Consider the following 13,439-nt stretch of genomic DNA (forward strand, 5'->3'; position numbering starts at 1 on the left):
GTAGGAAGGAACATAAGTCCCCCAGGATACCAATGACCACTACACCAATCTCTTACTGCCCACCCACCCCAAGATTCCTTGTTCCAAGAGACAAACGTCAAATGTGTTGAAGCCAGTGGAGTTAGGTTTTCCTTTACTTGGAGTTGAACATAATTCAAACAAAAGGAATTAAGGTTCTTGTTCTCCGTTCTTCAGCCTTTAGTCCCTTTCAGGAATCATTTACTATCACTATGAGCTAAAGAAAGAAGCTGTTCTCACAACCAGTATGGACCCCAGTATGGAGGCTCCTCAAAAGATTAGGCATGGAAGCACCACGTGACCCAGCTATACTACATTCTCAGTACTTACCCTAAACAATCAAAGTCATCACACTACAGGGGCAAATGCATGCCCAGGTTTATAGCAACGCAATTCACAACAGCCAAACTATGGACCCAGCCTAGGTGTCCGTCAACAGAAGAATGGATTAAGAAAATGAGGCATATATACACAACACAGCTTTATTCAGTCATAAAGAAGAACGAGATTATGTCATTTGCAAGAAAACAGATAGAACCTGAGAACACTATGTAAAGCAAAGTAAGCCAAACTCAGAAGGTCAAGAGTAGTATGTTTTCTCTCAAATGTGGAAGCTACAGAGGAAAAGATGTGGGGGGTGACTGCACGAGAACCAAAGGGAGAGCAGCAGAACAGAGGAAGGGGACCAGGAGTTTGGGAGGAGGGAGGGAGGTGCCAGGAAGGAAACTGGTGAAATCACACTGTTATACTGTGTGCATGCACAAACTTGTAACCAGAGATCCCACCATGATGTATGACTACAGTGCACCAATAAAACAAGAAAATAAAGAAAGAAGTTGCTCTGTATCTGCTTCCTCTATACCTAGGAATGGCTACTCAATTTTCTTTATATGTATGTACTCAAGTTTCGAAAAAGAATATGAACTGTGACTGTAATAAGGAATGTTTTGCATACCACAACTTGTTTGAGGTACCTATTTCTTCCCAAAACAGATGCATGGGAGTAGCATCCCTGAATGCTCATCAGGACCTGTCTTTACATTAGCACTGACCCTTACAAATGCATCTGAGGCCATACGGATGTATCTAAGTTTTGGCCAAAAAATATATTCCCTTGCTGTGTCCTCCTAACTCTGAGAAGTAAGTTGAGTCTTCCAGGCCTGCCCAGGTGTCTCTGGATACCAACATGTACCCCCAAGGATACAGACCATCACACAATTTCTTCCACCTACTCCAACAGTTAGTGTGACCTCCAGGACACTCACAGAGAATACATAGCCTCCTCCTTACCCATGTGCACCGCCCTTCCACGAAGTATTTGCAGATGACTTTGCCTTTCTTGTCAGACTGCTGGTGAGGTTTGTCATGGTCACCCCTGCGGTAGCTTCCCCCACCACCATCCTGTGAAGAATGCAGAGTGTGAGTGAAGGGAATGAACAGGAAGGGTGGAGGTGGACTCTAGGCAAATGGGAACAGCAGACAAAGGGAAGAGCGTTCACAAGGGCACTGACAGGCACTTCTGTCCCACACCAAGACTGGGTGCAGAGTTTGAACCCCACATATGGAATACTGGGCATGGAGGGAAAAAGCTCTGGCACTCAGCTGCTGGCAGCTGGGATCCAGAGATATACGCAGCTGTGTGGGAACATCACCTCCTAGAGGAGGAGGCGTGGGCCAGAAGACCCTGGAGGACTAACTGAATGGGTCACATGCAGCCTTCCTACCCTCAGAGACTCACTGAGATGCTACAGGTGCTGCGGAAGACAAATTATTTTTGTACTGGGGATTGAACCCAGAGGTACTTAACCACTGAGCCACATCCCCAACCGTTTTTGTATTTTATTTTGAGAAAGAATCTTTCTAAGTTGCTTAGGGCCTCACTAAGTTGCTGAGTCTGGCTTTGAACCCAGTGATCCTCCTGCCTCAGTCTCCGGAGCCACTTGGTTTACAGGTGTGCCACCTCCCTTGGCTGAAGACATGGTTTTAAATACAAAGGGACTCACCAACAGTGAGTCCCCAGGACAGACAGTTAAATTCGTCACCCCTGGGGGTGAGGGCCAATGGGAGAAGGAGGGCAGGATCAGCCTCACACAATAACTAATTAAAGGTGAAGGAAAAAAAAAAAAAGGCCAGGCATGGTGATGCATGCCTGTAATCCCAGCACCTCTGGAGGCTGAAACAGGAGGATCATGAGTTCAAGGCCAGCCTCACCTCAACAATTTAGTGAGTCCCTATCTCAAAATAAAAAATAAAAGGGGCTGGGTATGTGGTTCAGTGGTAGAACATCTCTAGGTTCAATTCCCACTACCAAGGGGGAGGGGAATCCCAGAAGGGGTCTTGGCCAAAACCATCAGCTCAGAACAAGGAATCAACTCACGCCCATGTCGTCGTCATAGAAGTCCTCATCATCGTTCATTCCGCCCTTGTTCATCCCTCCACGGCTTCCACCTCGACCACGGCCCCGGCCCATGCCTTTCCCTCGGCCTCGGGAACCCCGGCCCCGGCCTCGACTCAACCCTGCAGAGTGAGAGTGGGTCAGCCTGCTCCCCTCCCAGGGCCTGAGTCCAGCAGCTGCAGCCAGCCCCCACTAGCACATGGCACCGAGGCCCCCACGCACCTCGGCCTCGGCTGTCCTTGGACCTGCGGTACTGGGTCAGCTCCTTGGAGTACTCGTCATACTCGTCATCGGCCATCGGCTCCTCACTTTCCCCATACTGGAATTCCAGAGAGACGGAAAGGGCAGGAGAGTGTCACGGAGGAACAGGGAACACTCCCTAGACACCCTGCCTCCTTCTGCAAGAAAGGGACCAGCCCCAGGCACTGGAATGTTGCTGCCTCAACAGCAGGTGGTCCTAGTCCTTTCGGAGCACCCTCACCGGGGAGACTCCCCCTCCTGGCCACTGGGCGGAGAAGCACAGCACCCTGTACACAACGGAGAGCCATCTGGCTATGCAGTGGTGGCTCGCTGTGCTCTGGCCTGGGAGGCAGGAGCAGATCAGCGTCTGCTCTCCTCTTTGGGGGCAGAGGGAATAAACACATATTCCTGGGGCTGGGGATACAGCTCAATGGTATGGCATTTGCCTCTCATGTGTGAGACCCTAGGGTCAAACCCCAGGGAAGAAGGAAAAACAAAGAAAGGGAAGAATAAACGAACATTTTAAAGCAATTAACCAGCCACTCAAGGCTTCTTTCCTTCAGAATGTTCATGTGTCCTCCCACCGGCCACACTCCTGTCCCTCCAGGGCTACAGAAAACCTTACTTCCATCTCCTCCTCGTAGAAGTCCTCTTCGTCCTCTGGGTGGTCTCCCACAGAGCCTCTGCCCCGGCCTCGGCTGCCCCTGCCCATGCCTCGGCCTCGGGATCCTCCACGGCTTCCTCGGCCCCTGTAGCCCCTGCCCCGGCCTCGGCTGCCTGCACAGGGATTGGGATAGTGAGCCTGATGCAGGAGCAAATCCCATCATCAAGAAGAAGACAACCCATTTCCTGCCCTTCAATCACTGCGTCTTCCTGCTCCTCTAGGAAGCCCTCCCAGCTGCCCTGGGAGGATTAAAAGTCCCCTGCGCCCTCAGCATTTTTCTTTTTCTTTTTTTTTACAGTGCTGGGGATTTGAACCCAGAGCCTTGCAAGCACTCTACCAACTGAGCTACATCCCCAGCCCCCGCTCAGCATTTCTGACAGAGCGACTTCAGCACTCACTACCCTGGTCACAGGTACTGGCCACATTGGACTATGCAGTTTAACACAGCAGCCACCAGTCACACATGGCCAACAAGCACCTGGAACATGGCTGGTCCTAGCTAAGAGAGGCTCTGAGCACAAACCAAACACTGGTTTCCCAAGACTTAGGCAGGAGAAAGAGACAGAATGTGTAATATCCCATTTGTCTATGTTGAATTCATATTGAAATAACACTTTGAATGCACAGGTTGATCAAACTGGTAACCTGTGTCTTTGTCAATGTGGCCACTAGAACATGAGAACACGAGTGGCTCACGATACACAGCCACTGGACAGCAATGGCACAGATCTCCCCAAAGCACAAAGCCTGCCTCAGGGAAACAAATGAAGGCCACTCTGGGCCTCAGGCAGGGGTCACAAGGCTAAGAACCTCTGAGCTGTAAGATTCTGGAAGCCCTTGAGCCAGGTGTCCTTCTGGCAGGAGACAGTTCTAAGAGATCAGGCTGGGCTGCTGTCTCATTGCTCAGCCCTCGTCTTCCTGGCCACAGATTCAAGGTTCAGAGGTGGTGGCGGCTGCACAGGCTGCAGCCACACTGTCAGGTAATGGAGCTGGGAGGACTGTGGTCGGGCAGTGCCACAGAAGGTTTCGGCAGCCAGTTATTACTGTGGCCCAGGTGATGTAGAAGCTAAGTTGTCCCTTCTCTCTTCCCACAGCTGACAAGAAATTGTATTTTTAAAAAAACCACCCTCAGTCACACTGGCCTCTACCTTGGCTCCTACCAACCACTGCCCGGCTGGGGATCCTCTTCCCACCACCCCTCTGTGACTAACCCTGGCCACTGTGCCCTTTGTAGTTCCCAGAACCTCTTTATTCTGTCTCTCACCCCTAAACAGCTACCTGCCTCTCCTCCTGGACATGGGGTTCCATGAGCAAGGACTGTGGTGGTCAGCCTGGTTCTGCATGGCCCCATCCCCGGCAGCCGCTTAGCCCTAGAGAAGCCTCTGCTGGAGGGCTCACCTCGACCCCGGCTGCTGCCCTCCTTGGCACGCCGGTACTGGTTCAGCTCTTTGGTGAAGTCGTCGTAGTCCTCCTTGCCCATGTCCTCCTCCTCGTCCCCTTCATACTCCCCGTACTGCTCATTCTCGTAGTCTTCATACATGCCGTAGCCCTTGCTGTCCATCTTGGAGTAGGCTTTTTTGGGCAGGGGCGTGTTGTGCGATGGGGGGTATTGCTGGTGGGACTGAGAGAATTGGGAAGAGAGGGTGAGCCAGCCTTCATGGACTGGGGATAGGACCAACAAGGTCCCCCAGGATTTCTGGACTGACATGTATGGGTGTCTCTACTGTCTGTCCCTGGGTTGTGCTGCTGGGCCCCAACTGCTCTGGAGACCAATCCATCAGGAGACCCATGTAATTCTGTCCTTGAGAAAGGGTTATTGCTTGAAAGAAAACTAAGACTCAAAACCCATAATCCCTGCAAAACCAAGGGCAAGAGGTGGTATTTCCTAAGGATGCAGAGTGAGGACATTTGGGGAGGGAGCCTGTGGCACGTGCCTATAATCCCAGCAACTCAGGAGGCTGAAGCAGGAGTATCTCAAGTTTGAGGCCAGTCCAGGCAACTTAGTGAGATTCTAAGCAACCTAATGAGACACAGCCTCAAATAAAAGTATAAAGGGCTGGAGATGTAGCTCAGTGGTAAAGCGCCCTTGGGTTCAATCCCTAGTACAAAAAAAATTGCTTTCCCCCTATGGCCTTGAAATTCAATTAATGACCTGCTTTTTAGCCAAACTAGACAGCTGTTTCAATTGGTATTTTACAAAGGTGTGGAAGGGCCATAAAGTGTTGGATGCAGAAAAAACAAACGTATAAATGGACGCAAACAAGGTATCCTTTAAAAAAAAAAAAAGTCCTTCAACGGGTGCACAAAGAAAGTGTGTTTTACCCAGACAATGGTGCATCATTTAGCAATGAAAAGAAGTGAGGTACAGAACAATGAGAAGTAACACAGGAACCTTAAATGCATACTGATAAGGCCAGGCACAGTGGTGCACACCTGGAGTTCCAGCTACTTGGGAGGCTGAGGCAGAATAATGGCTTGAGACCAGCCTGGGTAACAAGGCAGGCCCCATTTAAAAAAAAAAAAAAAAAAAAAAAAGGCATACTGATAAGGGAAAGAAGGCAGTCCAAAAATGTTACAGTTGATTCCAATTTTGACCTTCTGAAAGAGGCAAAACTGTAGAGTCAGTAAAAAGATCAGTGGCCTGGAGTGCAGAGGTTTTCAGGGCAGAGAAACTATTGTGATACTGTAACAAAATCCAAATAGCTACAGAACCCTACCAGAGTAGACACTAATGGATATGAATGTATCTAGGTGTATCACAGGTGCAAGTGAATTATAACAACAGTGCCACACTAATGCAATATGTTAATAACAGGAAATAGAAGAGAAGAAAAGCGAACCCTGCATAGCCTGCTCAGTTTTCTGTTGAGTGCTTAAAAAAATAAAAGTCTATTAATTTAAAAAATTCACACTCATCATAGTTAAACTCAAAATACAGATATATAGACATGCTCAGAAATTCTTGAGCATTATCTCAAAAGGTCTCAAACCCCCATTCACAATTCCAGCCAATGCTGTCCCCTCCATTCCTGGCCTCCCTCAAATCTGAATCTTCTCAGCTATACCACTGGACAATCAATCGTCCATTATGATGGATGGTGCTGAGTCACAGGATGATGCTCTCTCCCTGGCTTTAAAAAGAGCTACTAACTTTTCAACATTTCTTATCAGAATCTGAAAATTCACACTGATTTCTATCTTATGGGTTTTTCTGGTACAAAAAACATACACAGAACAAATAACACAAATTTGTGCTTAAGTTCAGATATGTAATGGGGTATTTAACTTTCAACTATGCAAACCTTGAGATAATTTATTCTCCTGGTCATTTCATTCTCTTGCCAATTTCCTACAAAAGATCACTTATGAATGTTAGAAAGCAGTCAACTGTGACCTGAGGCAGCAAGACACACAGAGTCCTGCTGAAACCTGGGAGACATGTGGCAGGGAAGGCTCAAGAGCAAGCCCTATGGAAGTCAACCACTGCCTGGGTTCAACTCCTAGCTCCTCCATTCACAGCTGGGGAACCTTTCCAAAATTTTCTAAAGACTCAGTTTCCTCATCTATAACATAGAGATGAAATAATACCTATCACAGGATTAAAATCCATATAAGGTCCATGCAAAAATGCCCCTGCACATGACAGGAGCAGTAAATGGGGGTGGCTGTACAACTCCTGGAGCTGTGAGCCCCAGGACAAGCCCTGGGAGGCTGTGGGGCCATCCCTCTTCCTCTCCTAGAAAAGTCCATGCTTGGGACTCTCTCTTGGCTGGGAGGAGGGTAGGCAGAGAACTGCTGGAATTTAAAGACCCCACCACTAGAAGGCACGGGGTGCGGCTTGGAGGTAGCTCAGCGGGGCCCAGAGTAGAGACACTCACAGGTGCATACGGGGGGCTGTACTCCCGGTACTTGCGGTGCCCCTTCTCACTGGGGCTGAAATCCGAGTCATCTGAGAAGTCAGAGAAATCATCGCTGGAAGAAGCATGGCGCTGCAAGGCAAGGGAAGTGGAGTTAGCAACATGCTACAGGCTGCCGCCCAGCACAACCAGCCAGGACAGACCAGGCTGAAATGTGCCGGAAGGACTCTGTGCTCTAACCGAAAGACCTCACCTAGGGGCACTCAGTGGCAATGAAGCATGAGCTACCAGCTCTTTAAAAGAAAAGTCTTTACCCACTTCAGGGCAGGAAAAACCATCTTTATTAAGAGTGCCCTCAGGCAGGCAGTGCAGTGAACCTTCCTGGACCTACTTTGTGCTTGGATTTCCTCCTCTTTTTCGACCTCCGCTTCTCCTTCTCCCGCTCTTTCTTCCGCTTCCGCTTCAGTCTCCTGTGAGACTTCTCCTCGTCCGAGTCACTATGGTGCTTTTCCCCCTTTTCCTTCCGGCTCCTCTCAGGCCCTCCGGGGGTGTCTTGGGTCTCCTCAGCCCCATCATCTTCCAGTTCACCTTCCTCCAACTCACCATCTTCCCTACAAACCAACCCCAAAGCCAGCGTGAACTCAGGGGTGGGAACTCAGGGTGGGAACAGACCCCAAGGAGGAGGTGCTGGAGGAGGCCCGACTGCCACGGGCAAGAGCGGGGAGCCCCAGGACAGGTCCTGGGAGGCTGTGGGCACCCCCTCTTCCTCTCCCAGCATGATGGTGCTAGGACTCTAACTTGGCTGGGAGGGGTATAGGTAGAGAAATCCTAGAATTTAAAGGCCCCACCACTGGCAGACTAGGGGTGCAGCTCAGAGGTGAAGTGCTTGCCTAGTGTGTATGAGGCCCTGGGTTCCATCCCCAGCACAGAAAGACAGAAAGCACTTCCACCAACAGGGACAAATCCACACTGAGATTTTCCACAGGCTGAGTTTTTAAACAAGAAAAGCGGCAGGTTCTGAGGTTGCATGAACTGAAAGTCCCACCCTGGGCTGTCAGAGGGTTCCCAGAAGCCCTGCCATCAGCACCCGGTTAGCTCTGCTCTGGAGCATTTACAAACCTCCCCTGACTACAGAAGCTCCTTTCCCAGGGAACCCCAAAGTATTCTCCCACAGCAAAAGGACCTGCTGGCCCAGGGCCTTGGCCCCTAGATGCCAGCTGAACATCTGTTCCAAGTGAGGACAAGGGTGGCTGTGGACAAGAGTGACAGGGCCATGGCTCTCAACCAGGACCATCCCTCAGCTTTCTGGTCACCCACAGACAGGCTTAACACCAGTGCAGTCCCAGAAGGTCCATAACCACCACCGGTGAAGAGGCTACAGCCCTGGGTTTCTGGGTTGGACCCAATCCTGTCAGTCCCCTACTATCAGTCTGGGGTTGGGGGGGGGTCACAGGTGGACAGGGACACTGAGCAAGTAGCAGAGTGGGGACTGCCCCAGGCCCCTTCCTGAGGTCTTCACTTGGTAGCTGACCCTGCCTTCTCTCCCTCCTGACATGCTAGCCTCCTGGTACCTCTTCTGGTCCCCCTCCTACAGTGTTCCTGCATTTGTCGACTGCCCCATGTTATCCCAAGGTCCACTACTTTAAAAAGTAAAAGTGCTCTCCAAACACAAAGACACCACCAGCAGGACATCTGATGTATGGGGTGAAGTGAGGGAGGGAGAAACAGGGCTAAGGAGTGGGCAGGTGGAAGGGGAGTCCAACCTTCAAGCCAAACCCACAGACAGTGCTCACAACTACAGAAGTTGGTAAAGGAAAAAAAAAAAGTAAAAATTTTAAAGTTCCTAAAATTCCTCATGAATGACCATTGCAGGGTCAAATGTGAGCATGAACCATCTCAACTGACTAGGGCACAAAGAGAGACAGAGGTAAGGTCAAGAGTAATGAAATGAGCCCAGTATCCAAAGGGCTAACTCAAGGGGAACAGACTTCAGCAGAGAGGCCGCTGCCACACAGGGGAGCAGCCAGTCAGGATCCCCAAAGGCTCTGAGGTGCTCCCTGGACAAATAACAAACTGCCACTTCCGGAGGACCTTCCAGGGCCCTTTCACCAGCACTGCTCCCTTGGTCCACCTCAGGGCTGCTCCCAAACACCAAGGAGCCCCTCAAGAGGGGACAGGCCTGGTTTCAATGCCACATGGCCCAGCCCTGCATATACCCAGAGGCAGAGGTCAAGGGCCACTTCTGAAACACAGATTGTAGGACACAGAGCTCTTACTCCTATTTCAAAAGAAACAACAAAAAGAAGTGACCATGTGCAGCTTGTGTTGTTCCCTCCTAAACCACCAGGTTGTCCCCAGATGCCCCTGCAGGAAGATATTGAGCAAACGTGGGATCAGGGTGGGGCAGAGGGTGGCATTCCTGACAAGTGAGGCACCTTCTGCTCAGCTCAGCACAACCCACAACACTAGCCAGGATAGCCTCGCCCACGTTGAGAGCACCACCTGAGGATGGGTACATGCCACAGAGGCATAGCACATGTCTGCACATGCAAGGCTCTGGGTTCCATCCCTAGCACCACGCACCGCTGCGCACGCACGCGCGCACACACACACACACACACACACACACCTGACTGGGGAAACTGGTTCTGTCCTGAGGGAGAAACTGTTTCTCAGTGACACAGCAAACTTCCTGCCCTACAATCACTGGGAGGTGGCTCCTACAGCAGACCAACTGATGGGCGTGTCCCTGATGGGAATACTGTAGGCGGGTCAGAGCCACACCTTGGAGAAACAGGGGACAGACTGGATAGGCTGGAAGTCCAGGAAGCAATGCTGAACAGAGTGCCACTCCCCTCACTGTAGTCTGGAGAGGGAAAGCCTGAGAGGGGCGTTATCGCAGTTCAGACCAGGTATTTCTGAGTGCATACTCAGTGCCAGACCCCAATCACGTCCTTTCCGGCATCTTCCTTGTAACTCAATCCACAAAACACTCTCCAGGTTACAGACAGTGAAGGTCCTACCCAGGGCCCACTGTGGCCTGCATTCTACCCCCACATGCGAGGGCGAAGGTGCCAGCTGCTCCACATCTACCACACAGGGATAGGAGGGTGAGGGACGTGACAAAAGACCGTCCAAGAACTTGAGAGCCTAACCACTACGCAGAATGATTCTAGAAGGAGGCCTATCCATTATGAGGGCCTTATCAAGACTGGGAGGGGCTGGGGCTGTAGCTCAGTGGTGCAGCGCTTGCCTAGCATGTGTGAGGCACTGGGTTCGATCCTCAGCACCACAAAAATCAGTAAATAAAATAAAGGTATTGTACCCATCTACAACTAAAGACTATTAAAAAAAAAAAAAAAAAAAAAAAAAGACTGAGAGGACAGCACACAGCTCTGGCCTACAAGGACTTCAGCCAGAGAGAGTTATCACCCCACCTAAACTAACCAGCCCTGGCACATCTGGGCTCAACACGGATCAAATACAACTCTGCACAAAGCAGGCAGGGAGAACCTAGAACTGTGTTTCCCTGGAGTTGAGAAAAGCTGAAAGTAAAACAGGAATTAAAGGAAAAAAAAAAAAATCACTGCTGATTTATAAAGGGGCATTGGGATCGCTGGGCACTCCCAGTGCCATCCAGTCATGGCATGCCCTCACCCCCCCGGTATCCCAGGTTAATCTCTGCAGATAGTTACATCAGACACCCTCCCAGCTAAATGGTTGCATGAATATTAGGTCTGGCTACTTCCTTCAGACTCTGTTCATCTGTTCAACAGAAACACACACACACAAAAAAAAGGAAATCAAGCCCACTGGGAGAGCTGGTAAAGTCCTGAGGGCCATCCACGCCACTGCACAAAGGCAGCTTCACAAAACAGCAACCAGGTTTAAGCGGTGCCACTTAACAGGCTGCCAGCAAAATCCGTGTCAGAGTGGGATTAAGTACCAAGGGAGCACGCTTAATAGACTGTGACATAATCCCCCAAGAAAAGTGGGGGAAGCCCCACTGCGCTAATCATTTCAATCTAGACCTGCCAAACCCTCCTGAGACATGCACGCAGGAGAAAGCCTGCAGCAGCGGCCTGCACAGACTGCTTCATTCCCATAGCCCAGAATGGTGATGCCCCTGCACTGCCAGAGCCACCAGGAACAAGAAATTAGTTGCACTGGGAAACTCTTGGAACTGACCTCCAGGAAGAAATAAAAAGAGGCCAAAAGGTAGCTCTGCCTCCAACTTCCTGGACAAAGCTCCCTGGGCATCCAAGTTTCCATTTTCAGAGCTGGCTGCTCCTCCTCTTGGGTCAAAAAATAGACCAAGACGCCTGGCCTAGCCAATACCTACGGAGCCAACTCCACAGGGCCCGGAAGCACGCAGGGTCCATCACACACCACGAGTTTGGCAAAAACAGTACTTGGAAATGAGATCTCATTTCACAGTAGGCTGGTGGAGGGGACAACATGTTTTTTCCTGCAGACCCAAGTATGCCACCATCTGGGCCTCTTCCCTAGCATGTACTCCTGCTGTGTGACCCAATCCTTGATTTTCTAGTCTGAAGAATGGAATAACAGCAGTACCTACTTCTAGGGGTGTGCGGGTTAAATGAGATAATATGGATAAATCCCTGGGGCAGGGGGACAGGACAAGCACAAAGTAAGTTAAACAGTAGTTACTGGTTTTAAGAACCAGTTAGCTGGGTGCAGTGGCACACACCTGCAATCCCAGTGGCCTGGGAGGCTGAGGCAGGAGGATCATGAGTGCAAAGCCAGCTTCGGCAAAAGCGAGGTGCTAAGCAACTCAGTGAAACCCTATCTCTAAATAAAATACAAAATAGGGCTGGGGGTGTGGCTCAGGGGTTGAGTGCCCCTGAGTTCAATCCCCAGTACCAAAAAAAAAAAAAAAAAAAAAAAAAAAAACCAGTTAAGAGTCAGGTGTGATGGTGCAGGCCTATAATTCCAGCAGCTCAGGAGGCTGGGGCAGGAGGATCAAGTTCAAAGCCAGCCTCAACAATTTAGCAAAACCCTAAGCAACTTAGAGACCCTGTCTTAAAATAAAAAATAAAAGGGGCTGAGGATATGGCTTCGTGGTTAAGCATCCCTGGGTTCAGCCCAGCACCGAAAAAGAAAAGAAAAGAAAAGAAAAGAAAAGAAAAGAAAAGAAAAGAAAAGAAAAGAAAAGAAAAGAAAAGAAAGAAAGAAAGAAAGAAAGAAAGAAAGAAAGAAAGAAAGAAAGAAAGAAAGAAAAGAAAGAAAAGGAAGGAAGGAAGGAAGGAAGGAAGGAAGGAAGGAAGGAAGGAAGGAAGGAAGGAAGGAAGGAAGGAAGGAAGGAAGGAAGGAAGAAAGAAACCAGTTACAATCAGTGCACCTCACATGGATAACCCTACACTGGCTGGAATGCTTCTGGGAAGCATGTGCCACCTCCTCCTGGGGGGCAATGCTACCTGCTAGCCAACAAGCTCCCACTCACTTGTTCCAACTATGCCCAACCATCCTCTCCCACCCAATCCTGTACTAAAACTGAAAAAATCAGCATCTTCTCTTCTTAGCTCTAATCTATGTGGTACCAGAAGGCAACCCAGTGGCTAGCCAAGAATTAAAAATGGGGCAAGCCGAGACCCAGGAAAAAGGGACAAAAGCCCTGTGAGAAGGAAGTTTGCAACAGGGTTGGAGAAAGCTGAAAGCGGCCAGGGGCCTGTGGCTCTACCTGGTTTACAAGGGAGAAAAGAGGCAAACACAGAAAGATGGAAGCTCATGGGAACAGTGGCTATTACCTGAAGATCATGAGGCGGCTAGGTTAATGTGAAGGTCGGGGTTATGATCATTAACTGCCCAGACTCTCAACAAATTGCCTGGGTAGGCTCTGAATGACCCATTAACTAGGGACAAAATCACAAAAATTACAAGGAGGCTCCACCTCTTCAAATGTTTAACGACCAGCCTAAGTGCAGAAGCCCAGGATCGCAATCCGACCCTGCAGACAGTCGCTCACTAGAGCCAAGGCACAGGCCTTTCCATCAGCAGGGTCTGCGCCCGAAAGGCCCCGCGGCTTCCCCTGACTTAAGATAGTGGTAGAGCAGCCCGCGGGGAAACTGAGGGCATTTCAGAACCAGGAAATTCTTGAAATAAACCTCTGGGTCTTGCACGTGTTTTTCAGTGTCCTTACTACCTAGTTCATCAATCAGAAACCAAGAGCGAATGGGCGCTTTCCCTTTCCCTCCTCAGCATTCTTAAGGGTAGTCATGACCTGCTCTGTGATGTCACAACATTT

General features: G+C 49.9%; 1 protein-coding gene across 8 annotated transcripts in view; it reads right to left on the bottom strand.

Annotated features, from left to right (window-relative positions):
- The window catches only part of ZC3H4 (zinc finger CCCH-type containing 4), a 36,985-nt gene that overhangs the window by 10,990 nt on the left and 12,556 nt on the right, over positions 1-13,439 (bottom strand). For all 8 annotated transcript variants that reach the window (XM_079117133.1, XM_079117132.1, XM_079117139.1 and 5 more), the window contains 7 exons: positions 7,566-7,785; positions 7,196-7,306; positions 4,716-4,938; positions 3,279-3,430; positions 2,636-2,732; positions 2,396-2,535; positions 1,309-1,419 (listed from right to left, as the gene is read on the bottom strand). In XM_079117133.1, coding sequence (XP_078973259.1) covers positions 1,309-1,419; positions 2,396-2,535; positions 2,636-2,732; positions 3,279-3,430; positions 4,716-4,938; positions 7,196-7,306; positions 7,566-7,785 — 1,054 coding nt within the window. The remainder of the gene's footprint in view (positions 1-1,308; positions 1,420-2,395; positions 2,536-2,635; positions 2,733-3,278; positions 3,431-4,715; positions 4,939-7,195; positions 7,307-7,565; positions 7,786-13,439) is intronic.

This window comes from Sciurus vulgaris (assembly GCF_902686455.1).
Source record: "Sciurus vulgaris genome assembly, chromosome: 17".
Lineage (NCBI taxonomy): Eukaryota > Metazoa > Chordata > Mammalia > Rodentia > Sciuridae > Sciurus > Sciurus vulgaris.